Source organism: Girardinichthys multiradiatus, chromosome 3 (genome assembly GCF_021462225.1).
Source record: "Girardinichthys multiradiatus isolate DD_20200921_A chromosome 3, DD_fGirMul_XY1, whole genome shotgun sequence".
In the NCBI taxonomy this organism is placed as follows: domain Eukaryota; kingdom Metazoa; phylum Chordata; class Actinopteri; order Cyprinodontiformes; family Goodeidae; genus Girardinichthys; species Girardinichthys multiradiatus.
Genome location: NC_061796.1, coordinates 13,495,101 through 13,522,328, shown reverse-complemented (window position 1 = coordinate 13,522,328; position 27,228 = coordinate 13,495,101). Strand labels below are relative to the sequence as shown.

The following is a 27,228-nucleotide window of genomic DNA, read 5'->3' as shown; positions in this document are numbered from 1 at the left end:
AAACATCAGCTCCCTCATCAAGAAAGCCCAGCAGAGAATGTTCTTCCTGCGGCAGCTGAAGAAATTCAACCTGCCAAAGACTATGATGGTGCACTTCTACACAGCCATCATTGAGTCCATCCTCACCTCCTCCATCACCATCTGGTACGCCGCTGCTACAGCCAAGGATAAGGGCAGGCTGCAGCGTGTCATTCGGTCTGCTGAGAAGGTGATTGGCTGCAGTCTACTGTCACTCCAGGAACTGAACACCTCCAGGACCCTGAAGCGTGCAGGGAAGATTCTGGCTGATCCCTCCCACCCCGGTCACAGACTCTTTGAGACTCTCTCCTCTGGCAGGAGGCTGCGGTCCATCCGGACCAAAACCTCACGCCACAAGAACAGTTTTTTCCCATCTGCCACCAGCCTTGTTAACAAAGCCCGGAAACCACCCTGACACTCTCCCTTTCCCCCACAGCCCCCTTTTTTTGCTGACAGGACACTTGTAACCTGAACTCTATGCGTTACATTAACGCTCAGCTTGGACTCCTGCTTTACTCGCACTCCCATACTTCCACACTGATCACCTGCACTGTTGTACCGCTCTCGCATCCTATACTGCTCTACATTTACTCTCACTCTCTTAAAACTGTGCACATATATTTATATTATATTGTAGATATATTTATACTGTTTAATTTGTATTGTATTGCACTGACTATGCCAAAACAAATTTCTTGTATGTCCAAAAACGTACTTGGCAATAAAGCTTTTCTGATTCTGATTCTGAGGGTCTGGCGGAGCCCTCAGTCAGGGACATATTCAACTACTACCTCCGGGAGAGCTGTTCCCAGGTCCCGGGGTAGGCTGGGGACATAGAGTCCTACCTCTATTGTCAATGCAGCTGCCTGTAGATGTGACAGTAACTTTTGCGGTTCCTATTGCAACGGCAATCCCCGACCCTGGTGGTGGACACCGGCAGTAAGGGATGCCATAAGGCTGAAGAAGGAGTCCTATTAGGCCTTGCTAGCTTGTGGGACTCCTGAGGCAGCTGACAGGTAGTGTGAGGTCAAGTGTGCCACAGCCTGGGGAGTGGCAGAGGCAAAACATTCGGGCCCGGGAGGAGTTCGGCGAAGCCATGGCGAAGGACTGTCGATTAGCCTCGAAGCGATTCTGGTAAATTGTCTGGTGCCTCAGGACAGGGAGTCATTGGAAAGCAGAGATTGGGGACTCGAAATTGAACTGGTTCATCACCCAAGCCCGAAGTCACCTATTTGGTAAAGTGCTCTGCTTGTCAAGGCTTCAGGACTGGATGAGACCAACCCTGAGTACCTCTGGTCTCTGGATGTTGTTAAGCTGTCTTGGTTGACATGCCTCTTGAACATCGGATGGCAGTTGAATACAGTGCCTCTGGACTGGCAGACCGGTGTGGTGGTCCCCTTCACAAAACGGGGGACCAGAGGGTGTGTTCCAACTACAGCCTGCCTGGGAAGACCTCTCCAAGGGTATTGGGGAGGAGAGTCCAGCCCATAGTCAAACCTTGGTTTCAGAAGAAGCAAAGTGATTTTTGTCCCAGTCATGCAACACTGGACCAGCTCTACAACCTCTACAGGGTGCTCAATGATTCATGGGAGTATACCCAACCAGTCTATATGTGCCTTGTGGACCTGGGGAAAGCATCGTGGTGCCCTGTGCCGGCTGCTCTAGAAGTATGAAGTTGGGGCCCTTTATTGGGGGCCATGTAGTCTCTGTACAAGCAGAGTAGGAGTTTGTTTCACATTTCCAGCATTAAGTCTGACCTGTTCCCAGTGCATGTTGGACTCTGGCAGGGCTGCCACTTGTCACCGGTCAATGTCACCGGTCAATGTCACCGGTCAATGTCACCGCAGTAATGCGGACGCTACACTGGTCCATTGTCCGTTGTGGTCCATTAGAGAGAGCTGATATACCCATCAGTCTACATTCCTACCCTCACCTATAATCATGAAAATTTGGGTCATGACCGAAAGAACAAGATCCTGGATACAAGCAGCTGAAAAGAGCTTCCTCCGCAGTGTGGCCAGACACTTGAATGCCCCCTAGACGCCTCCCTCGGGATGTGTTCCAGGCATAACCTACCGGAAGGAGACCTAGGGGATGGTCAATGCCATGTTGGAGGGACTATGTCTCTCAGCTGGCCTGGATATGCCTCAGGCTTCCCCCAGAGAAGATGGAAGAGATGTCTGGGGAGAGGTATGTCTGGACGTCTATGGGGAGACTGCTGCCCCCGTAATAAATGTTAGTGATTCAAAAGAATCAAACACAGCAAACTACTAAGGTCCAATTAGTTTTGTTGACATTGATTTTGGATGACAAAATATATACTCTAACTTGTATAAAATATTGTTTATGCTGACTTTGCCTGTGAATGTTTGTGCTACCTACTTGAACCTAAAAAGGCTACTGTTATCTTTTGGTGAACATACCTGTTCTCCAGTGTCAACTCAAGTGACAAACCACTGACATTAACATTATTTTAAGTCATATTTTTGCCATCTAAATATTTCTTGTTTTCATTCTGTGGAAGAGCTTCAGTGAAGTCTGATGAGGTCATTTTAGAGTTAACATGGAGGTCTTTAAAGGCTCATTGTTATTCTTTGCTCTACCCAACAAACTGAATGACAACAGTTGACCCACTGTCTGGTTAAAACTACCCAACTTCTATGTCAACATCATAAATCCGCATTTGGGTTAAATAAATGACCCAGCAGTTTTTTGTGTGTAGGAATGAAAAAGTAATTTTGGCATTTTAGGGCAAAATAACAGGCAGAGTTGAATGAAAGTTGATTACTGTGAATGATCAGCTCCATAAGTCACACTTGGATTTATGTTACATATATTGCCGGAAAAAAACAATGTTTAATATGTGTAGAATGTTCTTTTAATATTAGCCAAATAAAGTGATCTGTTTTTCAATTATCCAGTTGTCAGGTACAAAAATTACCCAGGGCCACAAGTACTGTCGTTATCCTCAAGGTTAGATATAGCCTAAAGCTAAGCACAGCTGCAAGGGAGCAGAGCACCATTTCAAAAAAGTTAGAAACTCTGTTAAATGATTAGAAATCTGCAAACTATGAGAGAGTGTTTCTATAAGACTGAAAGATCTATTTCCATGTTTCCGATAAAATGAAGTCTTAACCATTAAAAAAACTAGTATAATGGCCTACAAATGCATTTTTTGGTTTTTTATAAAGTAAAAGATAAGATAATTAAGTAATCATCAAGGCGATATTAAAAAGTCTGGATAAGTATGAAACAAACTGAGAAAGAAATGCTTAGGATTTCTTACTTTCTTCTTCTTTTCTATTATAAAAAATTTGAGGTCTTTTTGTATGACATTTGTTCTGGATTTGCGAAATCCCAGTTTATGTTTTGTCCAACTTGTTGACAAGTTTGGCTTTTGAGTTGTTGAAATAAAACTATAGACAGCTAGAAGAGGGCCATTTCAAAGTTTTTTGGTTTCTGGACATTCTTAAATCATGGTTTTAAATTGGCCCTGTGGTTTTCAAACTAGGTTGGGTTTAGATGTAAAACACAATATTTACGCTACAATTTCTTTATTTTGCACAAATAGAACAAATCATGAACAGCAAATTGTACTTTAAGTAGTCTGTGTTTAGTTTAGGGTAATGCAGTCAAACATCTGCTTCGAGAAGTTTAGGTGTTATTGCTTTTTGGATAGAACTGAAGGAGGTTGCCAAAAGACTGTGAAATAGTTCTTTCTCACACTACTAAATCTAAAGCCAATTTTATTCTTGTGTTTGTCTTGTGATTTGTAAAAGATAAAGTTAATAAAACCAAACAAGGGAAATGTTTTCTACAAAAAGGCCCAAAATGTAATAAAAACTGCTTTAAAAATCTAGACACTTGGGCCTGGAAAAGTATTCAATTTTGAAATAGAAAATGTATAGGACCCTAAATGTCTTTGCCAAGAAAATAATCTGCACAGTATTTTAAAAATTTAAACAAACATTTGGCATACCCAATATTTGATTAACCATCTAAATAGGATGTAGCTATGAAGCATGTTGCTCAGAGGGATTATAAACTATGTAATCAAGATGCCTTGACTCCTTACGCTCCCTCTTCCCCTCCCTGGCTTGGCCCTTTCTTGCCCTTTTCCTAACTCCTCTCTACTTGTATCTCCTTCACTTTATCTATCTGCCTTTCTCTCATTTCCACTCTGCTCCTTCGCTGCCCCCCACCCCCAACTCTACACCCTCTCCTCTCACCCATCTGCCCTGTCTTTTCTATGACTCTCTATCAGGAGGAGAAGAGAGGCTCCCCAGAGGGACTGTGGTTCGTTCCCGCTGCCGCCTACACTGGCTTAATGAGGAGCCTGCGGGAAGGGGTGAGAGTCTCTGTGTATGTCTGCGTGTGCCTGTTTGTGTCTGCGCCTGTGTAGCTGTGACTTAGTCTCACTCTGCGTGAGGTTGTGCGTGTTTGTGTGTGGCAGGGGATCCCTGTGAACAGTAATGATGAGGCAGCTGTGGGGGCCTAAAGCGTTGTTTGCCAGCTGCAAGTCAAGGGCATGCAGAGCAGTCATACACATTCATGCATGCACACTCTTACCTGCATCAAACACAACCCTTTACTGCTCTGCAGCCTGACCTCAGCAGCAATTAGGGCCCTCCAGACATACACCTACAGCTGATGGAGCAACGGCACAAATGGAAAAGCCGATATCTGTTTGCTTTCTGTCTCTTTTCAATTTGGTCTCTTTTTTTTTATTTACTTCTGCTTTTTTGTTTACTTTAGTCTGTCCCAGCATGGTACAATAACTTTACATTATGTGGTTTTGCAGTAAATGAAATTATTGCACACATCTCCAATGACTGAAAGAAATCATAAAATACTTGAATAACAAATAAGTGGGTTGAATTAGAGACTGTATTAATATTAAACCATAAACCCATTTTTCAATGACGGAGTGCTGTAAAAAACTATTTGCATATATTTCTTCTTTTTTTAGTTGTTATTGTCAGGCTTAAATGTTTCAGGTTATCTAACAAATTTTAAAATCTGACATTGATGACCGAAGTAAATACAAAATACTGTTTTCTAATTATAATTTCATTCTTAAAGGGGAATAAACAATCCAAACAAACATGGTCTATGTGGAAATATCATTGCTAAATCATGAAATAACTGATTTATCACTTCTTTTTTTATCACTTTCTGTTATTCATTTAATTTCTCTCTCCACACCTGGGCATGATTACTTATTAGAAACTGTTTGGAAGTATGAAGTAGGCTAAAAGATCTCAAAAAGCTACACATCATGCCTGGATCTAAAGAAATTCAAGAACATATAAGTAACAAAGTCAACATCTAGCAGTCTGGAAACGGTTGTTGATAATGCTCCGGAACTCCAGTGAACCATAGTGAGAGCCATTATACACAAATGGACAAAACATGGAACATTGGTTAACCTTCCCAGTAGTGGGCCTCTTCCAAAAATGAATCCAAAAGTGCATTGATGCCTCATCCAGGAGATCACAAAAGAAGCACCGCAGGCCTCACCTGCCTCAGTTAAGGTCTGTTTTCATAATTCAACATTATAAATGAGCTTGGGCAAAAATGGCATCCGTGGGTAAGTGCCAAGGCCAAAACCACTGCTTACTAAAATGAACACAAAGGACGGCCTCATGGTTCCCAAAAAATATTTTGTTTATCCCCAAGATTTTTGGAAATAATATTCCAAAAATAAGCCGAAAAAAGAAAATTCTGTGGACTGACTGACTTTTTGGAAGTGTGTGTCTGTTACACCAGACCAAAAAACAACGGCTAACCTACAAAAATGAAGGTTTTGGAGTGTTCTAGTCAAAGTCTGGACTGAAATATAATTAAGCTGCTGTTTTATGAGCTCAAAAAGGCCATTTCTTCTTGAATAAAAACAACTCTGTAGCTGAATTAAAATAATTCTTCAGAAAAGTGAGCCAGAACTCAACCACAATCTTGTTAGATGCCAGTTAGCACAAATGCTTAATGGCAGTTGTTGCTTCCAAGAATGGCACAAACAAAAACTGCTAACACCTTAAGCATAAGAAATAACTGGGAGCAATTACCTTTTTGGTTGGCTTGAGGAGTTTTGTTTTCCCTTAAAGAAATAATTATTTGAAATTGCATTTTGTATTTACTCAGATAAAGTCATCACCTAGACTCTACAATAAGGTCAGTCAACTGTAAGTGTACATTTAAAGAAAGGGGTTTTGCAGCAGGCTTGTTCTCTTGCATGCAGTGAGCAGAATGCTCTGTCGGTAGTTTAAAGGGATGTTATTGATGTGAGTGTATAATTATTTATATAGAAGAATATGGTAAGCTGTGGTCTGTAATGGTTATCTTCCCATCTAATTAACATGCTGCAAATGGTTCATTGTATTTAACCAGAGTAAATGTCTGTTACAAAAGTAAAGCAGCTTAGAAAAAAGTATAACAGTTTAAGTGAAGGCTGTTTTAATTTAAGAAATCAAAGAAAAATATTTTTTTTGTTTTGTCTTGTTTTGGAACATTAACATGTTTCATTTTTATGTGTCTTAAATGGGAAGGTCACTGTATTGGATCACAACTGACCATGATCTTTGTTTTTAATCACCATAGTTTTCTATGTAAATTACTATCTAATGCAAAACTGACATGTTGTAAATGTTTTTAATAATATGAACTGTTAAAATTGGCCAAGACCAAAACTGAGGCTTTATTATTGACTCTGCTCAATCTGGCTGTTAGGTGGATAACTAATTTCTGTTTTATGAAAGTGAAGACAAAATTAGCTTCTTACTGTAGGTAAAATAATGGAACCCCACTTAAAAATCTGAACTATATGTTATTCATACAAATGTTTATTTAATTCAATTCAAATTCTAAAATACTTTATTAAACCCGAAGGGAAATTAAATGTTGTTTTAGCTCATATTATGCAGGTTTCTTCAAAGAGCTGTTGTAGATGCTGATGGCTGTGGGCAGGAAGGGTCTCCTGTAGCGGTCCGTCTTACAGCAGATCTGAAGAAGCTTCTGACTGAAGACACTCTGTTGTTGTAGGACAGTTTCATGAAGAGGATGCTCAGGGCTCTCCATAATGTTCTTCATTTTATGAAAAATCCGTCTTTCCACAATGACCTCCAGAGGTTCCAGAGGAGTCCCCAGAACAGAGCCAGCCTTTTTTATCAGCTTGTTGAGCTTTTTAAGTCCCTGGTTCTGATGCTGCTTCCCCAGCAGATGATGGCAGAAGAGATCACACTCTCCACAACAGACTTATAGAAGATATGCAGCATCTTGCTGCAAACACCAAAGGACCTAAGCTTCCTCAAGAAGTACAGTCTTCTCTGTCCCTTCTTGTAGATGGCTTCACAGTTGCATCCCCACTCCAGTCTGTTGTCCAGGTGAACAACGAGGTATTTATACTCCTCCACCACCTCCACTTCTTCTCCCATGATAGGAATAGTTTTTGACTTATTCCTGTTTCTCTTAAAATCTACAATCATCTCCTTTGTTTTTGTCACGTTCAAAATGAGATGATTGTTTCCACATCATGCCACAAAGCGGTCCACCACCTTCCTCTACTCAGCTTCTTGTCCATCTCTGATCCACCCCACGACTGCAGAATCATCTGAGTATTTCTGCAGATGACAGGAGTCTGTCTTGTACTGGAAGTCTGAGGTGTACAGAGTGAAGAGGAATGGTGAGAGTACAGTCCCCTGTGGTACTCCTGTGCTGCTGACTACCTGGTTAGACTCACAACCCTTCAGTCTCACAAACTGTGGTCTGTTTGTCAGGTAGTCTTTGATCCAGGAGATTGTTGAGGCCTCCACCTGAGTCTTCTGGAGTTTCTGACAAAGCAGATCAGGTTGGATTGTATTAAATGCACTGGAGAAATCAAATAACATGATCCTCACAGTGCTGCTGGCTTTGTCCAGATGACAGTGGGTTTATTGAAGCAGGTGTATGATGGCATCTTCAACTCCAACTCCACAGCGATAAGCAATCTGAAAGGGGTCTTGATAGTTTATTGTTTGCTTACTCAGGTGGGCCAACAGGAGTCTCTCTAGGACCTTCATAATGTGGGATGTCAGGGCAACAGGTCTATAGTTATTGAAGACTGATGGGTGAGTTTTCTTTGGTACCTTAACAAGACAGGTCGTCTTCCACAACACTGGAACCTTCATCTGGGCCAGGTTAAGGTTGAAGAGGTGCTGCAGAATCCCACAGAGCTGCTCTGCACATACCTTCAGGACTCTAGGGCTGACAAGATCTGGACGTGCAGCCTTGTTCTGATTCAGTCTCTCCAGTTGCATCTTCACTTGACTTCTTGAGACACACAGGTGGAAGGGGAGGCAAAGGGAGCATCAGCATCTTCTGATTTGGCTGAAGGGAAATATGTAGAAGCAGAAGGGTCCATGGCTGAGGTGGAAGATAAAACATTTGAGGTGTGACAGAAAAGCTGTGGGTCAAAGGAGGGTGGGGTGCTGGGAGCAGGAGAGAAGGATGCTGAGCTCGCTTCTTTGCTGAACTCATTGAAGACTGTGTTTAGTTTACTGGCTCTGTCCAAACCTCCATCGGTCCGATCTTCCTTCTGCTTGAAGCCCGTGATCTTCTTCATCCCTGACCACACATCACTGATATTGTTTTGCTGGAGCTTGTTCTCCAGCTTCTTCTTGTACACCTCCTTGCTGTCTCTTATCTTGACTTTAAGTTGCTTCTTCATACTCCTAAATAATTCTCTGTCTCCTTTTCTGAAGGCTCTTTTTTCTTGTTAAGCAGGTTCTTCAGGTCACTGGTGATCCAAGGTTTGTTATTGGGGATGCATCTCACGGTTCTGGTGGGGATGATTTTTAAGTGAGGTTCCACAGAAGTTTATATAGTCGGTTACACACTCAGTCATGGCATTGATGTCCGCTTCATGTGGCTGGCACAGTGCGTCTCAGTCTGTAGCCTCAAAGCAACCTTGCAGAGCTTCTTCAACTTCCTGTGACCATTTTCTCACAGTCCTCTTTATTACAGGTTGCCTCTGAACAAGGGGCTTATATTTCGAGCAGAGAAAAACAAGGTTGTGATCTGATTTGCCTAGAGGAGGTCTTGCTGTAGAGATGTATGAGTCCTTGACATTTGCATAAAACAAATCCAATGTTTTTTTTTCTCTGGTAGAGCAGCTGACAAACTGTTGAAATGTTGGAAGTGTAGCAGAGAGCCTGGCAGAAAGACGCTGGAGTCGGGGATATGATCCTGTAGCCATGGCTCAGTAAAACACATAATACTGCATTTATGATACTCCGGCTGGGTACTTTGTAGGGCTTGGAGTTCATCCAACTTGTTTCCCAACGATCTCAGATGGCCCATCATGACCAATGGAGGAGATGGTTTGAACTTCCTCCTCTCTCTTCTCTTTGCTCCTGCTTTGCAACCACGGCGCCTCCCTTTCAATTCATTAGGGATTTAGGGTGGTAGTTAAAGTATTATTTCAGCTTTTGAGATATTATTTAGCTGCTCCCGTGTTTAAAAAAACAACCCCATTGCAATGATGACGCACCATAACAAATGTCTAAAAGTAAGGTATCAGCAAAAAACCTTCCAGCTGCACAGCATCCGATACCAGAAAGGATAGTCATCCAAAAAACTCTTATTTTATCCACCACAAGAGTAATTTGGGTTCTTAAAAAGAATTAAGCAGAACAAAAAGTAAAAGAGCTACTCCAACCTGCTGCCACCTTGACTAGCGCAGTTCTAGAATCAATTTATTCAAATTAGTGATAATTTACAACACTAAACCATCTAAATAGGGAAAATGCAAACAAAGAAATATACAGTGTATCTAATATTTGCTTTTAGTTTTATTCCATGAACCATCATCTAGAATTGTTTCTGGTCAACTTTGTGTAATTATTAGACATAAGTTCCTGCCTTTTAGCCTTGTTACACCTTCACAGAAAGGGACAGAGTCAATTTCGGACAAGGAATGATGTTAACAGTTACACTGATCTTGTTTCCAACAGCTGATGTCAATACAGGAGACTGTCCTCCCATATGAGTTACTGTAGAAGGTTGACCTTTTTTAGGGAACTCAATTTGACCAAAAGATCTGTGAGAAAATTTTCTAAAACTAAAGCAGTGGTAGCCAAAGACCAGTATGTGCAAACATTTCTCTGTTTGTTACTACATATTTTAATTAGAGTAAAACAAATTACTGTGTAATGTAGAACAAATCCAAAACCCCCAAAATGCAGCGATTTATCAGTAATTTGCAATCCTCGTTGAAATAATGGCAGTTTCCAGTCACTTCTGTGCATTTTAAATACATATATTTGTATTGGAAAACCCCTTCCAAAATCCTGATCTGATCCCAGTAGGCAATGTATAAATATGTTTTAACTGAAATATACAATAGCACCTGTTACCCTATTGAAACAGGTTAGCAGGAAGGTGAGAAAACACCCTGAAAAGCCTCACAGATATCTACTATATATTGTTAAAAGACATACATTTATGAAAGAATAGCAGCATTTGCCAATTTATGTAACCTTTTCCTGATCTGTGTGTTTACTATCTTTGCCACTTAAACAAATTGTTATGATTTGGGGTGTTTGCTTTTTGGTTGCAGGTTTTTCTCTCTGTTCTTACAGTTGAGTTTTGAAACCTGTTTCTGTTTATTGTTTTCCAGGTGGTGCTTTAGTTGTTTGCTGATGTTTGGTTTCTTCTGATGTATTCTGTTCTTAGTGCTTTCCGGATTATGTGCTTGTAGTATTTAGTTCCAGCCATGCTTTGTTTTCACTCTCTGTCTCTGTTAAAGCAATCAGCTTCATTCGGTCCACCTGCACTATGCCAAACAGTTTCCATGCATCACATATATACTCAGTTCTGCTTGTTCCTTGCTTTTTTATTCATTTCATGTGCTCCGTTTTGCTCTGCCAAGTCTGTTCGGTTAGTCTCAACTGTCTTTGCCAAGCCAAGCCTGTTTCATGTCCACTACTGCTTCCACCTGCCTGCCTGTAAGTTTTTGTTTATTTATTAAACCCTTTTTGCAATCTTCTGCTGCTTCCCACCTGTCTGCATTTGGGTCCTACTCCCAGAAACCACCCCTGTGATACAAATAAGGTAAAAAAAGACGAGCATTAATGGATGATCTGTTTCTGTTGGTCCTATTAGATAACACAGCATGTATTGGCTGCCACTCCCAGTCTAACTGTAGGTGAATCCCAAAGTCTTTAAAGGGTGTGTTACTAATTTTAATTTGTTGTAGTGATGACTTCTAGTGGCACTTACAGTACTTACTTTGAGGGGTTAGTTGGCGTTAATGTTCAGAAAAGTTCTGATTAATGTTCAATGTGATTGTGTAAGTTTGCAATATAATATTTAACAATAAATCAGATTCAAATGTACCTAAGATCTTCATTAGCTGTTTGAAGTAAAACTATTTTTTTCATATTTTTACTTTTATCGGGTTTAGTATTTCTGTAACACATCAGATAATGTTTATCCTTACAATGTTATTACTTTCCTGCTGAATGAGACAGTATTTGATTAGTAAAGCTGTTCAATTGTTGTTTCAATTCACAACCATCTCTGGGCTTTACTGAGAATGGTCCAGCAAAGAGAAGAAAAAAACTATCACTTAAGTGGCAGTAGTGTGGGTTAAATGGCATGGTTGATGAAACAGTCACTCGTTACAACCAAGGTCAACAGAATGTGCATGATACGTCAGACATTGAAGCACATAGGCTACAGCAGCAGAAGACCACAGCTGGTCTCATTCCTGTCATTTTAAAACACAAAATTGGCACCACAATTCACACAGGGTCACCAAAATTGCAAAATAATCGATTGGAAAACCATTACATTGTCTGATGAGTCTTAATTTCAGCTCTGACATTCAAATGAGCTGATCTTGTTTATCCCTTTATGACCACATTGTTCCCATCTTCTGATGCCTGTTCCAAGGAGGATAATGCACCATGTCACAAAGTTTAAATTATCTCAAACTAGTCTGTTGAACATAAACAATTATTTCACTGGACTCCATCTTCCACAGTCACAGGATCTAGATCAAATTGGAAACCTTTAGAATGTGCTGTATTATGGATGTGCAGCTGGCAAATCGGATGCTGTAATTCTGATGCTGTAATGTCAATATGGACCAAAATATCTGAGGAACATTTCCATAACCTTATTGCATCTATGGCATGGATAATTTAAGACAGTCCTGAAGGTAAAAGTTGGTCGAACATAGTCCTAGCAAAGTGTGCATGAAAATGATCTGTTGTAAGTTGTCAGCTTTTATTTTTATTACCACTAGGATTTAATGTTGGAGGCTAGATGAGCAGAGGAGGGGTGTGTGCTAGCAGCAAAGAGACTGTCTGAGGAGAGAGACAGTTGACTTATTTATCATTATTGAACAGTGAGACACGCTGATGGCCACATATGGCCACAGGGACCCCTCATCAACAGGCTCAACTATCCTGCTCACTCTCTTTTCATCATATACCCGCAAGCTGTCTTTATCCACTTTACTATATATTTCAAAATTTTATTTTTTTTATTTATATTAGAAAACTCTAAGTGATTCATTTTCCAGAAGCCAGGTTTCCTGTGTCACTGGTAATTACACAAAAATGTTACATTATTGTTTTTATTTCTGTTTAGTTACACGTTTAAGATGTGGCTGGAGTTTGAAACACAAGTTCTAAACCAAGGTTTGGTCACTACTCAGCATTTAGCGTTTTTAATATTTGGCAGACAAAAACACCTACAACACCTTCAGCAAACACAACAGAAAATAACCTTACATTTGACTATTACTGTTGATATTGTGAAAAATTATGTTCTCTTTAGTTGATTGATCAGGGTGAGAATTAGGAAGTCAGCCAACAAATACAAATGTCCTTAACTGTGTAATCACATGACACAATCGGTCATTTTCATGCAATTGTTTCTTTTACCACTGGCTGTTGCTGTGTTATGATTATGTTGGTGTGCCTTCTTAAATTTGCACTGTGTCTTCAATAAGGGTCATGAGTTGGATGAATATAACAACACATCTACATGACAACGTTTTAATTACGATGTTTTTGCACTTGACACTATTAGAAATGCGAAAATGGTGGAATCTCCAGACCACTAGTACGAGTTATGAACATGTCTACATCAAGCGGATCCATATGATCAGTACCTGCTTAAAAAACGGGGTAGAAAATAGAGACCTTCTTGGAGAACCATCGTTAGATTCAAGAGTCACCAGCACAAACAGTACTCTGCAATCCACCATTGTCATTGTTAATATCTTCTTCTGTGGGTTTTAAACTAGTCGCCATCTGGTATGGTCTGCGTGTGGGCATTCATTTCCACTTATTGCCGTCATACTGCGCACATGCCAGGGTTTCCCCATACAGGAAGATTTAATTTTTCCTATCTACACAAAAACGGAGACTGGGACGTTATACTCTGGAACCTGTTCCCTGAGAAAGTGTGAGCCGTTGTCATGTACACGAACAGTAGAAATGCAACAAAACTTTTCCATTTTGACCGAAAAATGTTGTGTAAACAGGACCTTACATCGAAGCACACTGACCTTACATCGAAGCACACTGAAGTTATGACACTTTGAAAAAATGTAAAGTAATCAGTGTACAGCTTGTACAGGTCCTTCTCAAAATATTAGCATATTGTGATAAAAAGTTCATTATTTTCCATAATGTAATGATGAAAATTTAACATTCATATATTTTAGATTCATTGCACACTAACTGAAATATTTCAGGTCTTTTATTGTCTTAATACGGATGATTGTGGCATACAGCTCATGAAAACCCAAAATTCCTATCTCACAAAATTAGCATATCATTAAAAGGGTCTCTAAACGAGCTATGAACCTAATCATCTGAATCAACGAGTTAACTCTAAACACCTGCAAAAGATTCCTGAGGCCTTTAAAATTCCCAGCCTGGTTCATCACTCAAAACCCCAATCATGGGTAAGACTGCCGACCTGACTGCTGTCCAGAAGGCCACTATTGACACCCTCAAGCAAGAGGGTAAGACACAGAAAGAAATTTCTGAACGAATAGGCTGTTCCCAGAGTGCTGTATCAAGGCACCTCAGTGGGAAGTCTGTAGGAAGGAAAAAGTGTGGCAGAAAACGCTGCACAACGAGAAGAGGTGACCGGACCCTGAGGTAGATTGTGGAGAAGGGCCAATTCCAGACCTTGGGGGACCTGCGGAAGCAGTGGACTGAGTCTGGAGTAGAAACATCCAGAGCCGACATGCAGAATTTGCTTTCAAATGCCAAAATGCCAGAAGTCCAGTGTCAAGTACCCACAGTCAGTGATGGTCTGGGGTGCCGTGTCAGCTGCTGGTGTTGGTCCACTGTGTTTTATCAAGGGCAGGGTCAATGCAGCTAGCTATCAGGAGATTTTGGAGCACTTCATGCTTCCATCTGCTGAAAAGCTTTATGGAGATGAAGATTTCATTTTTCAGCACGACCTGGCACCTGCTCACAGTGCCAAAACTACTGGTAAATAGTTTACTGACCATGGTATCACTGTGCTCAATTGGCCTGCCAACTCTCCTGACCTGAACCCCATAAAGAATCTGTGGGATATTGTGAAGAGAACGTTGAGAGACTCAAGACCCAACACTTTGGATGAGCTAAAGGCCGCAATCGAAGCATCCTGGGCCTCCATAAGACCTCAGCAGTGCCACAGGCTGATTGCCTCCATGCCACGCCGCATTGAAGCAGTCATTTCTGCCAAAGGATTCCCGACCAAGTATTGAGTGCATAACTGTACATGATTATTTGAAGGTTGACATTTTTTGTATTAAAAACACTTTTCTTTTATTGGTCGGATGAAATATGCTAATTTTGTGAGATAGGAATTTTGGGTTTTCATGAGCTGTATGCCAAAATCATCCATATTAAGACAATAAAAGACCTGAAATATTTCAGTTAGTGTGCAATGAATCTAAAATATATGAATGTTAAATTTTCATCATGACATTATGGAAAATAATTAACTTTATCACAATATGCTAATATTTTGAGAAGGACCTGTATAACAGTTGAAATGCTGTCCCCTCAACGTAACTCAACACACCGCCATTAATGTCTAAACCAAAAACAAAAATGAGTACCCCCCTCAGTGAAAATGTCCAAATTGTGCCCAATTAGCCATTTTCCCCCAGAAGGCAGTGCTGGAAAATAATTGTGGCCACACAGAATATTGGCATTTTAGGTTTAAACATTTTAACTTAGGGGTGTACTCACTTTTGTAAAATACTGTACAGACATAACATATGATACATACAGATATGTAGGTTCCAATGTCTTTGACAGTTCTGTGAAATCAGCTGTTATTATTGGGTAAAACATAGAAGAGCACTACAGATTTTCTGGGTGATAATGAGTCTCCATAATGGAGATTGACAGGAGAACTATGAGGCACCCCAATCAGATAATAGCACTAAAACCAAAGAGATAAACACAGTAGATGGATATGTCTTTTATGTTGCACTTTGCTTTATAACAAGAATGTTGAGGGTGTGAAATTGCTGGTCAGCAGTGAGGTTTGCGGTTTTTTCCAGGTGCTCTAGCTTTAACCTGTGATTCACACTCACGCAGAGAGCTTTTAGGGTTACAGGATATGACTGTACTCTGTTTCAAGCCCACTGTCAGTAGGAGCTGGTTCCTGTGTTCTGTCTCTAAAACAGGTACAGGTCCTTCTCAAAATATTAGCATATTGTGATAAAGTTAATTATTTTCCATAATGTAATGATGAAAATTTAACATTCATATATTTTAGATTCATTGCACACTAACTGAAATATTTCAGGTCTTTTATTGTCTTAATATGGATGATTTTGGCATACAGCTCATGAAAACCCAAAATTCCTATCTCACAAAATTAGCATATTTCATCCGACCAATAAAAGAAAAGTGTTTTTAATACAAAAAACGTCAACCTTCAAATAATCATGTACAGTTATGCACTCAATACTTGGTCGGGAATCCTTTGGCAGAAATGACTGCTTCAATGCGGCGTGGCATGGAGGCAATCAGCCTGTGGCACTGCTGAGGTCTTATGGAGGCCCAGGATGCTTCGATTGCGGCCTTTAGCTCATCCAGAGTGTTGGGTCTTGAGTCTCTCAACGTTCTCTTCACAATATCCCACAGATTCTTTATGGGGTTCAGGTCAGGAGAGTTGGCAGGCCAATTGAGCACAGTGATACCATGGTCAGTAAACTATTTACCAGTAGTTTTGGCACTGTGAGCAGGTGCCAGGTCGTGCTGAAAAATGAAATCTTCATCTCCATAAAGCTTTTCAGCAGATGGAAGCATGAAGTGCTCCAAAATCTCCTGATAGCTAGCTGCATTGACCCTGCCCTTGATAAAACACAGTGGACCAACACCAGCAGCTGACACGGCACCCCAGACCATCACTGACTGTGGGTACTTGACACTGGACTTCTGGCATTTTGGCATTTCCTTCTCCCCAGTCTTCCTCCAGACTCCTTGATTTCCGAATGACATGCAGAATTTGCTTTCATCCGAAAAAAGTACTTTGGACCACTGAGCAACAGTCCAGTGCTGCTTCTCTGTAGCCCAGGTCAGGCGCTTCTGCCGCTGTTTCTGGTTCAAAAGTGGCTTGACCTGGGGAATGCGGCACCTGTAGCCCATTTCCTGCACACACCTGTGCACGGTGGCTCTGGATGTTTCTACTCCAGACTCAGTCCACTGCTTCCGCAGGTCCCCCAAGGTCTGGAATCGGCCCTTCTCCACAATCTTCCTCAGGGTCCGGTCACCTCTTCTCGTTGTGCAGCGTTTTCTGCCACACTTTTTCCTTCCCACAGACTTCCCACTGAGGTGCCTTGATACAGCAGTCTAGGAACAGCCTATTCGTTCAGAAATTTCTTTCTGTGTCTTACCCTCTTGCTTGAGGGTGTCAATAGTGGCCTTCTGGACAGCAGTCAGGTCGGCAGTCTTACCCATGATTGGGTTTTTGAGTGATGAACCAGGCTGGGAGTTTTAAAGGCCTCAGGAATCTTTTGCAGGTGTTTAGAGTTAACTCGTTGATTCAGATGATTAGGTTCATAGCTCGTTTAGAGACCCTTTTAATGATATGCTAATTTTGTGAGATAGGAATTTTGGGTTTTCATGAGCTGTATGCCAAAATCATCCATATTAAGACAATAAAATACCTGAAATATTTCAGTTAGTGTGCAATGAATCTAAAATATATGAATGTTAAATTTTCATCATGACATTATGGAAAATAATGAACTTTATCACAATATGCTAATATTTTGAGAAGGACCTGTAGTTAATGAATGATGGATATCGGATGTATTCAACCACTGTTAATCTGACTGACATAAAGAGGTGAGTTGGCATCCTGTCAAAAAAAATCATACATAGTGCTGAATATTAGAAGGAGAAAAGAGTAAGAGGATGAGATCTTCAGGGTTTTTTTCTGTTTTTGTCCACTGTTTGTTTTGTACGTAGATAAAATTTAGCCACAAGTACCAGCAGCATATTATGTTACTAATGCACTACAGTTAATCAAAGTATTGCCTAAATATTTTTCTAAAACTTTCCAGATACATGCCAGTGTTACCTTGCTTTATCCAATAAGGTATAGATTTTTTTTGGCAAATACAAAATTGCAATGTAGGGATTGATTCAAACTCTCTAATTGACCAAGCTGCTTGGAGAATAAATAAAACAATAATGATCTCTGATGAAAAATCACTGAAAATAGTATCTTATTCTCCTGGGACTGGATTATGTAACTTATTAGAATGTTAATACATTTTATTGGATGAGTCCCACAATGATGTTGGAATTAAACTGATATTTTTCCTGGAAAAATCATCACCTTCAAAGTTAAGGATTCATTCAATTATTTTTAGGACATCGTAGAAAGCTTTAAAAAACTGTACCACTGAGTATCATTAGCTGTTTACTGGGATTTTATTGTATTGTTGCAGCCAGTCCAGTGTTCACTCTTGGGGTGTATATTAACATCTGCTCTGCAGGGAATATGTAAACAGCCAGTTTATTTTTCTTGACAACTAATTGTTTGGGCTGAATTCTTCCTCAACAGAGCATCATAAAACAAGTAATTTTTGCACGACTTGCACTGAGTTCTATTAGACACTTCAATGGGGTTATGTTTACTTTCACTGCTAATTTTAACAGTTCTACGTTTAGCTTCTGTAATATTTTAATTGCATCCTAAAGTTGTATATTGAACTATTAAAATTAGTCACTCTTTAAACTGTAATTTTTGTGATCAGTGGCCGTACAGTTTGTTAAATGAAAGTTCCTAACCTCCATTTAATTACATTTTATTTATCTTTCTGAAACATGAATGATGAATATTTAAAAGAGATAAAGAATGCAAACATTGTCAGCTAAGTTTTCTTTTCAGTTTGATTAACTTATAAATTTATATTAAGACCTAAGCAAGTAGTTAATTATTATTCACTAACAAATTTGGTGCAACTTTAGCAGCCAAAGGATTTGATTTGTCTTGTCTCTTCCAGTTATGAGAGAAATGTCTCTTTGTTACTTGAAACAACTTCCATGAGAAAAGATTTGCAACCTGAAAATCTACAGTTTGACTCAATTAAAAAATATTTCTCAAAGATGAGGGAAAATTCTTTTCTATTTCTCTTATATTTTATTTTCTCAATTAATATAGCATATTGGTATTAGATGGGATATTTGAGGTGTTTCAAATGAAGTCTTGGATTCCAATTTTTAAAGTTGAAAGCTCTTTGTTGTATAAGTATTTGCTGGTAAGCCTGGTTAAATCTAGATGTGCTCTATTCCACTATGAAATAGCTTCATAAATGTTCCTGAGAATTTTGTTGTAGCCTGGGAAAGTTTTTCTTAATTTCTTTTCCATTGTTTGACTTGTCTATAATATTTTCTGATGCATTTCTTATGCAATTTTTGCCAGAGGAAAAAAATTGTCTACCAATGTTCTAAATGCAAATTCAGTGCCACACACTGTTAATTGCATGACAGCCTTGAGAAACAGTGCCAAGAACCTGTCAAATATGCTCCAGGCAGTGTGTTTTCACTGCATTTTTTTGACCTAGTGGATAACCCCAGCCCCATCTGCTGCTGTTGAGACTTTCTGCTGATTTCCAAGCAAAGCACTGCAGATATGGATACAGATTGTTGTACTAGAGGGTGGGTTTGACTGGGGAAGGAAGTAGTGGGGGCCTAGAGCCACAGGGAGCATGGTGGTTTTGCCAATGGAGAGGGGATACTGAGGAGTGACAGAGAGGAAGAAAGGAAGCCAGATCAGTGTAGTTGGAGAGGGGGAGGATATGGCAAGCAGACAGAGTGTGAAAGGGAGAGAGTTGTACTTAGAGAGGGAGTTGATGGCATGGAGTGAAAGGCAGGTTTCCAGGCCAGACTTGAGCTGCAGGAAATTATTTATGAGCCTGAACAAGATGATGCTTCAGCTGCCTATGATGAATAATCTGTGTGTATGTGTGCATGCACTTGCAACAGAAAAGGTGTGTGAACAGTATTGCAGCGATAGAAGCCAGAGGGCACTAGGCAGAAATCCCCCTTACACACACACACACACACACGGACACTCGCATACATACACACCCAGCTGTGCTGAGCCCATTAATCATTTATCACAATCTACCACAAAAGAGAGGAGAGAGGGTGACTCCTAAAACACAGTCATGGGCCTTACCCTTGTGTATCCAACATGAGATAGCCACCTCACGCTCATAATCGATCAAAAGCTCACACATGCATTCTGAATTAAGACAGTTCTGTCATATGCGGAGCACCTCTATCTAATTTCACCTACATGTTAAGTTACCCACAACTAAATATGAGCACCTGCATGTTTTTGTAACTGCTATAAAAACAACTAAGCCCATAAATGTGCTGTGTTCATTATACAGCATACATAGTAGGAGCTCAGTACACAAAAAGTAAAAAAAATGTTTATTGCTGAAATGGTCTCATTGTATTTTTCACTTTGTTGGCCCACCCGATGTCCACAAATGTCTGGGGTGATTTCAGAAATTTCTGCGTTGCTGGAGGGGTAATGCTGCTTTACCTGCCTCTATATAATACCCTAAAGGTGTTCTGATACATTCAAGTTAAGCTACATACTTGGTCAGATTCTAGTTTTCACAGTTCTTATATTAGCTAGTATGTTAGTATATCCACAGTTACCGTGACTACTGTAAATGCTATCTTCCTAAGGACATTTGTATAGGTGGGGTCCCATAAACACTCTGACATTTTTTGTCTTTTATGTTGTCATAATAGATTAATTTTGTGCTTCTGGCCAAGTTAATCCAAACACCTGTAACCCCATCTGAGCTAAAGGGATAGATTTTAGACGCATCAGATAGATGTTAAGCTATTCCTTTTTTAAAACAAACAAAAGTTTAAACATGCTACTTTTAGTCGGAGGGGTGGTTTTTATGTGCGTGTTTATTTTTATTTTTTTTCTCTGTGAACCCATAAGTCCCCCAGTAAACCCCACGGGCTCAAAAAACATAGTGCTGTTTAAAATTACTTGACTATTGTAAAGTTATGATGCATTCAATTACCCACCAGTGCTAAGGTTAACTAACCTGTGTTAGCAAACACAATCAGGGGAACAATTTACAGATACATCACTTTTAGTTATTTTAAATCAAACTGCCAGGATTTTAACAGTAATTTTAATTCAACATCTGTCAGGGGTAGTGAAATTAATAATTTGGTTCATGCAATTTAGCAGACATCTAAAACAACACCGTCATCCAGGAGTAACAGAAAGGAAAGGTTTAATTGAGACTCAGATGGGAAATAAAACATATTTACTCTTTATTCGAATGTGATTGGGATCATTGTTAAATCATTCATTCATTTACTTGTGACAATATTGGTGTTTAATAATCATAACAGTTCACATAAACACTTTTCCTCTGATTGCAAGTTATAGGTCACACAAGATAACCTCTTTAAAATGCTCTGTGTCAGATATTTAGCAAATAAAAATAATCTTTGTAATCCTAAATGACCTAAGATAAATGACCTCAGTTTAGTTTGATCCATTGTTAGCCAGTGGGGAAAAAAGATTCTGTGTCTTTTCATCCAGTGCAGGTAAACATCTGATTTTTGCTCTTTTTTTTACAGTTATTGCTACCGGAGCACTCTAAATCTGAGTTTCTATTAGCAATTTATCAAATGGGGGCTTTTGAGGATGGCTATCCATGGTGTTAGATGTGTTAGTGAATGATAAGTAATTTTAATGTTCAGAATGCGTTTGAGTCTGTGTTAAAAGTAGTCTTTAAAAAACCAGGTGCACAATCTTCTAAAGGCCTGTAATTACAGAGAGAAACCACATCAATCATCTGAACTGTGCAAACACAGACACTTAGACTGGAGTAGTTTTACCATCTATATGTCTTTAAGACTCAGACAACCGGTGCAAACTTGTTTCGATATAAAAGAAGCCCGCTGAAGACAATTTGAAGTAATGGTGCCTTGGTTTATATCTTCCTGCCTTTCAGTTTTTCCTTTTGAAAGCAACTTTTAGCCAGGGGTTCAGAGTGTGTAAATATCATGTGTCGGTATTGAGCTGCAGATTAAGACCTGTTTTCGTTAAAGCCATTTAAAACGGAAGAGGCTATCCTGTTGAAACATGATGAAGAGCATAGAACACTTGAAAAGACAGGAATTGCCAAATTTTGGCTTACTCAGCTTGAAAGAAAATTAGATTAAAACATGTATTGTATATGTCATAAGTTACTTATGCTACCTACTAAGAAATCAGGTGTTATTGTGCAGGCAGTTTGACATCCAATGTTATCAGTCCCCAATAACTTTTAAAAAGCAAATTTTCTGTTGATTCTTATTTTCTTTTCCGGTTTTGTGCTGTTACATGTTACTTATTTACAGAAAAATACTTACATTCCATAATGTTTCATAAAAGATATGGTCAGATTGACTTAACCTCAACAGATGTCTCCCACATTGGCTGAAACATGACACCGAATCAAGTCATGAGTAAAGTGTCCATGACAGTTGAAACATGTGTTTCACAGTATGTTTGTTTTTTAACGTGAGGTCAAGAACCTACATCGGTGTACATTCATCCAACATGATCTCATCATAATTGTATTCAACCTCTCATAGCAGAAACAATGTTTTGTTTTTGTTCTGTGATTTCATCTGAATGTAGTTCTTTTTGCTCACGTTCAGTATAATACTTCCAGCAATGTCATCATAGCAAACAGTGTTGCTATTTCTTATGTTCCCTGTGTTTATGACCATACATGTACAAATAACATGCATATTAGCTTTATTGGATTTTCCAATAAAATCTTTGAATAAATGCAGACTTTAACTAGCAGAAATAAAAAACATACCCCATGTTTCAATAAAATTTGTGACTTGGTTCTAATTAGTTTGCCATGCAAATGAGCAATACAAGCTATACTGCAACTCTTAAGCTACCGTAGAACATTTCAAAAAGGTATTTATAAACTAAATTGTGGGAAGTGTAGAAAATTTCATTATACCTACATCTGTTCATGGTGATTACTTATTTATTTGTGTGTTTGTGTGTGTTGGGTTTCTGCTTTTGCTCCTCCTGGATAAGATTTCAGTACTGTTACATTTTTAAGTATTTACACCCTTGTACTTCCAAATTCCTTCTCTGTTTACACTTTCTCTGCCAAGAGGTATTTTGCATTTTTTCACATTCTCTTTAAGATACAACTTTGGGTAATGCAGAAGATAAAGTGCTACACATAAGTCTTCCTATTGTAATTGGGAGTGGCTTCCAAAAGTAGATATACCCTTTGAATTCTTTCATATTTTGTCAGAAAGTAGCACATAAATCTGAAGAGAAAGGAAAACAAAACATTTTTAAAACATTTTGCTGCTTAAAGGTGACAAGAGTAACATGCATTCGTCAGTCAGTCAGTCATTTTCTACCGCTTATTCCATAGTGGGTCACGGGGGAGCTGGTGCCTATCTCCAGCAGTCTATGGGCGAGAGGCGGGGTACACCCTGGACAGATCGCCAGTCCATCACAGGGCAACACACAAACAACCATGCACACACTCATTCATACACCTAAGGTCAATTTAGAGAGACCAATTAACCTAACAGGCATGTCTTTGGACTGTGGGAGGAAGCCGGAGTACCCGGTGAGAACCCACACATACACGGGGAGAACATGCAAACTCTATGCAGAAAAACCCCAGGCCGGGAATCGAACCCAGGACCTTCTTACTGCAAGGCAACAGTGCTACCAACTGCGCCACCGTGCGCAACATGCATTTGTTTTCAGTTTAATTTATAAATCAATGGAGAGGCAAAGCAGAATTAGCAGAATTCAGTTTTAAAACTAGATAAGTATTTGATAAACTGAAGACTTTTCAGGTTTTCCCACTTGCAAAGTATGTAGAAGTATTTAAGTTTTTTCATAGGTAATCTTCAATTGTCAGTGGCGGAATCTAAAACAAGAATCCAGAAAATCCAATTGTGTGATTTTTAAGTAAGTAATTTGCATTTTAAGTATCTGATACATCAGAAAAACAAAACTTAATAATTGGTACAGAAACCTTTGTTTGCAATTACAGATTTTAGATGTTTCCTGTAGGTATTGACAAGGTTTGCACACGCTGCAGCAAGGATTTTGGAACACTCCTCCATACAGATCTTCTTCAGATCCTTCAGGTTTCGGTGCTGTTGCTGGGCAATACGGACTTTAAACTCCCTCCAAGATTTTCGATTGGGTTCAGGTCTGGAGACTGGCTATCCATCCTCCCCTCAATACGACGCAGTTGTCCTCTCCCCTTTGCAGAAAATCAGCCCCAAAGAATGATGTTTTACAGTAGGGAAGGTGTTCTTGGAGTTGTACTCATCCTTCTTCTTCCTCCAAACACGGCGAGTGGAGTTTAGACCAAAAAGCTCTATTGTTGTCTCAGACCACATGACCTTCTCCTGTTCCTCCTCTGGATCATCCAGATGGTCATTGGGAAACTTCAGACAGGCCTGGAAAATGCCTTGGCTTGTGCAGGGGGACCTTGCGTGCGCTGCAGGATTGTAACCCATGGCAGCGTAGTGTGTTACTAATGGTCTTCTTTGAGATTGTGGTCCCAGCTCTCTTCAGGTCATTGACTAGGTCCTGCTGTTCTGGACTGATCCCTCACCTTCCTCATGATCATTGATGCTCCACGAGGTGAGATCTTGCATGGAGCCTCAGATCTCATCTTGAACTTCTTCCATTTTCTTATAATTGTGGCAACAGTTGTTGCCTTCTCACCAAGCTGCTTGGCTATTTTCCTGTAGCCCACCCCACCCTTGTTCAGGTCTATTATTCTATCCCTGATGTCCTTACACAGCTCTGTGATCTTAGCCATTGTAGAGAAGTTGGAATTTGTTTGATTGTGTGGACAGGTGTCTTTTATACGAGTTCAAACAGGTGCAGTTAATGCAGGTAATGAATGGAAAACAGGAGAGCTTCTTAAAGAACTAAGAGGCCTGTGAGAGCCGGGATTCTTACTAGTTGTAAGGTGATCAAATATTTATGTCATGCAATGAAATGCAAATTACTTAAATCACACAGTGTGATTTTCTGTATTTTTGTTTTAGATTCCATCACTCGCAGTTGAAGAGTATCTATGAAAAAAATGAAACATTTCTTCATGCTTTGCAAGTGGAAAAACCTTCAAAATCAGCTGTGTAACAAATACTTGTTCTCCCCACTGCGTGCGTGCGTGCATATATATATATATATATATATATATATATATATATATATATATATATATATATATATACACACACACACACACACACACAGATGGTATAATAAAAGAAGAAACCTCTTGGGCTCGAGCAGACTAGGACACTTGATAATAACCTTTGAGCAAATCAAATTTACTCACAAACTTAGCAGTCCCATACCGATCAACACAGTCTTCCATCCAAGGAAGTGGATAAGAGTCAGGTTTTGTAATGCTGTTCAGTTTCCTATAGCCAGTACAGAATTTATAAGCACCATCAGGTTTATTTATCAACAAACATGGTGAGGCCCCGCTGGAACAGGATGGTTTAGCCATTCCATTCTCCAACAGATACTGAACTTCTGACTCCAGAAATTCTTTTTTCTCTGGAGGAACACAAAAGAAATGCTGACGGATGGGATGCGCATTTCCTACATCAATGTCATGCTCACCAAATGAGTATGTGTTGGAATATCACTGAACAATGCACAAAAATCCAAAATTAACTGTTTCAACTGCTCACTTCTTTCTGCAGACAAATGACCCAGTAATAGTTGTAAATTGAATAACATCACAGAGTTCTTGTGTCTGGGCTGAAACACAGCATCATTTGGACGCTACACATCCTCATCCAACTTGCCTGTATAGATCAAGTATACTTTCACAGAAGAGGCAATGGCCTTCACTTCTTTCTCTTCCGGAATCCGGCTAAAATAAGGCTTCAGTAAATTTACATGGCAAAGCTGAGTCAGTCGTTTCCGGTCTGGGGTAGAAACCACATAATCTTGTACCGACACCTGTTTCAAAACAGAATATGGTGTAAGGATTATGATTATTGATTAATTTATATTCATCAAGAATTATAATTTTAAATCATAATTTTTTTATACCATTATTCTGGTCCAAAAACCTTCACCTAACTAACAAGCACTATTCTACACAAAGGGGGCAAAATCAACTACCTAACAATAATAATGAAGGTAAAATACATGCACATTTATTGTCTATGAAGATCAAACCAACAGTTTTATGGACAAAATGTGCAATTTGGGTTAAATGGAAAGAGAAGTCCTCCTGGGGTGTCGATGTCTCGATTGCAGTGATCAGCTGATAAAACGGTGGAGCCACGCCCCTTTAGCCACTACCAGCTGAACGTCCCAAATCTCGAAAAAAGTCATAAACTTCTGAGGCAGGAACTCAGTGGAAAAACTCCAATAATAAAACTAGAACAAAAGAGTGGTCGGGCGAGGCCCAAATCACAGTTGCTTTGAATGAAAAACTTTTAAAGTCCAACTTCTAACTCCTGGCTGATTTGGGATCAGCCAGATAAAACATGAACCACACACGATTCAGCAATGCTTTCGCAGCAAATCAAAACACCACTCAGCATAAAACACTTCAATCAGTATTGCATGCAACAAGTTGATACCTTGGATTAACTACTGGTGATTCTAAATCACCTTCACTATGCCTCATCCTGCCCAGACCTCTAAATGTACCCATCCGGTTTAATATAAAAAGAACAAAATTACTTTGACGTTGATTTCTTCTCTCCACAGGTTGAGGAGTGATCAGGTCCTAAGAAAAATGAGGGGGGGGGGAATCACATATCTGTGATCAACTCAAGAAAAACTGTAAACTTCTCATCTGTCCAAGAGGGGAAAATTATGAAGAACCATTAGTCGACTGAATCAACAAGGAGGAAACTCATCTCCTTTGAAATACAACCTCTGTGGGTTTTCACCTGCGCTGGGTGTCGGTGTGGTCTTCAATTGACGAATAAATCTTCTGATCTTCTTGTATCAGACAGATTTCCAGCTTTCATGCTCTTCCTGGAATGGCATTGTGGAGCAAAGGTTCACCTGCAAGCTTTTGTCTCTCCAGATATGCGCCTCCGTTGCGCTGTCCTGTGAGACATGCGAGAAATGGCAAAGAAACTTGATTTCTTGCGGGTTTTACAATCCCGGGTGACGTCAGAGCAGCGACGTCTGTTGAGCTGCGTATGTCAAAATGTGCGACCAAAATGGATGACTCCAACAATGGACCATAGAACTTTGCCCAAAAAGGAGAACTTTGAACAGGAAGTAAAGCAAGAACCTCATCTCCTGGGTGAAAAACTCTTATGTTCAGCCTTCTAGTCAAACCATTGTTTCATTTTTTTCTGAATCTTTTTAAGATTCTCAGAAGCTACTTTACCAGCCAAAAACAATCTGCAACGGAAACCATTAATGTAGTCAAAGAAGTTCAAAGGGGGATCAGAACTCTCCAGATTACTTTTTAGAACTGCAAGCGGGCCACGCACCTGATGCCCAAACACCAAGTCATTCGGACTGAAACCTGTGCTTTCTTGTACAACTTCACGAGCTGCTAGAAGAAGCCAAGGCAGACCTTCTTTCCAGTCTCTACCTAACTCTGTACAATATGCTCGCAACAATGCCTTCAGTGTCTGGTGAAAA

The 27,228-nt window shown here is 39.8% G+C and overlaps 1 protein-coding gene across 4 annotated transcripts in view; it reads left to right on the top strand.

Moving 5' to 3' along the window:
* The window catches only part of ulk4 (unc-51 like kinase 4), a 138,522-nt gene that overhangs the window by 29,263 nt on the left and 82,031 nt on the right, over nt 1-27,228 (top strand). For all 4 annotated transcript variants that reach the window (XR_007037772.1, XM_047362005.1, XM_047362006.1 and 1 more), the window contains exon 19: nt 4,283-4,366. Coding sequence is in view for 3 of the 4 variants with exons in the window: in XM_047362005.1 (XP_047217961.1) it covers nt 4,283-4,366 (84 nt within the window). In the remaining variant the exon portion in view is untranslated. The remainder of the gene's footprint in view (nt 1-4,282; nt 4,367-27,228) is intronic.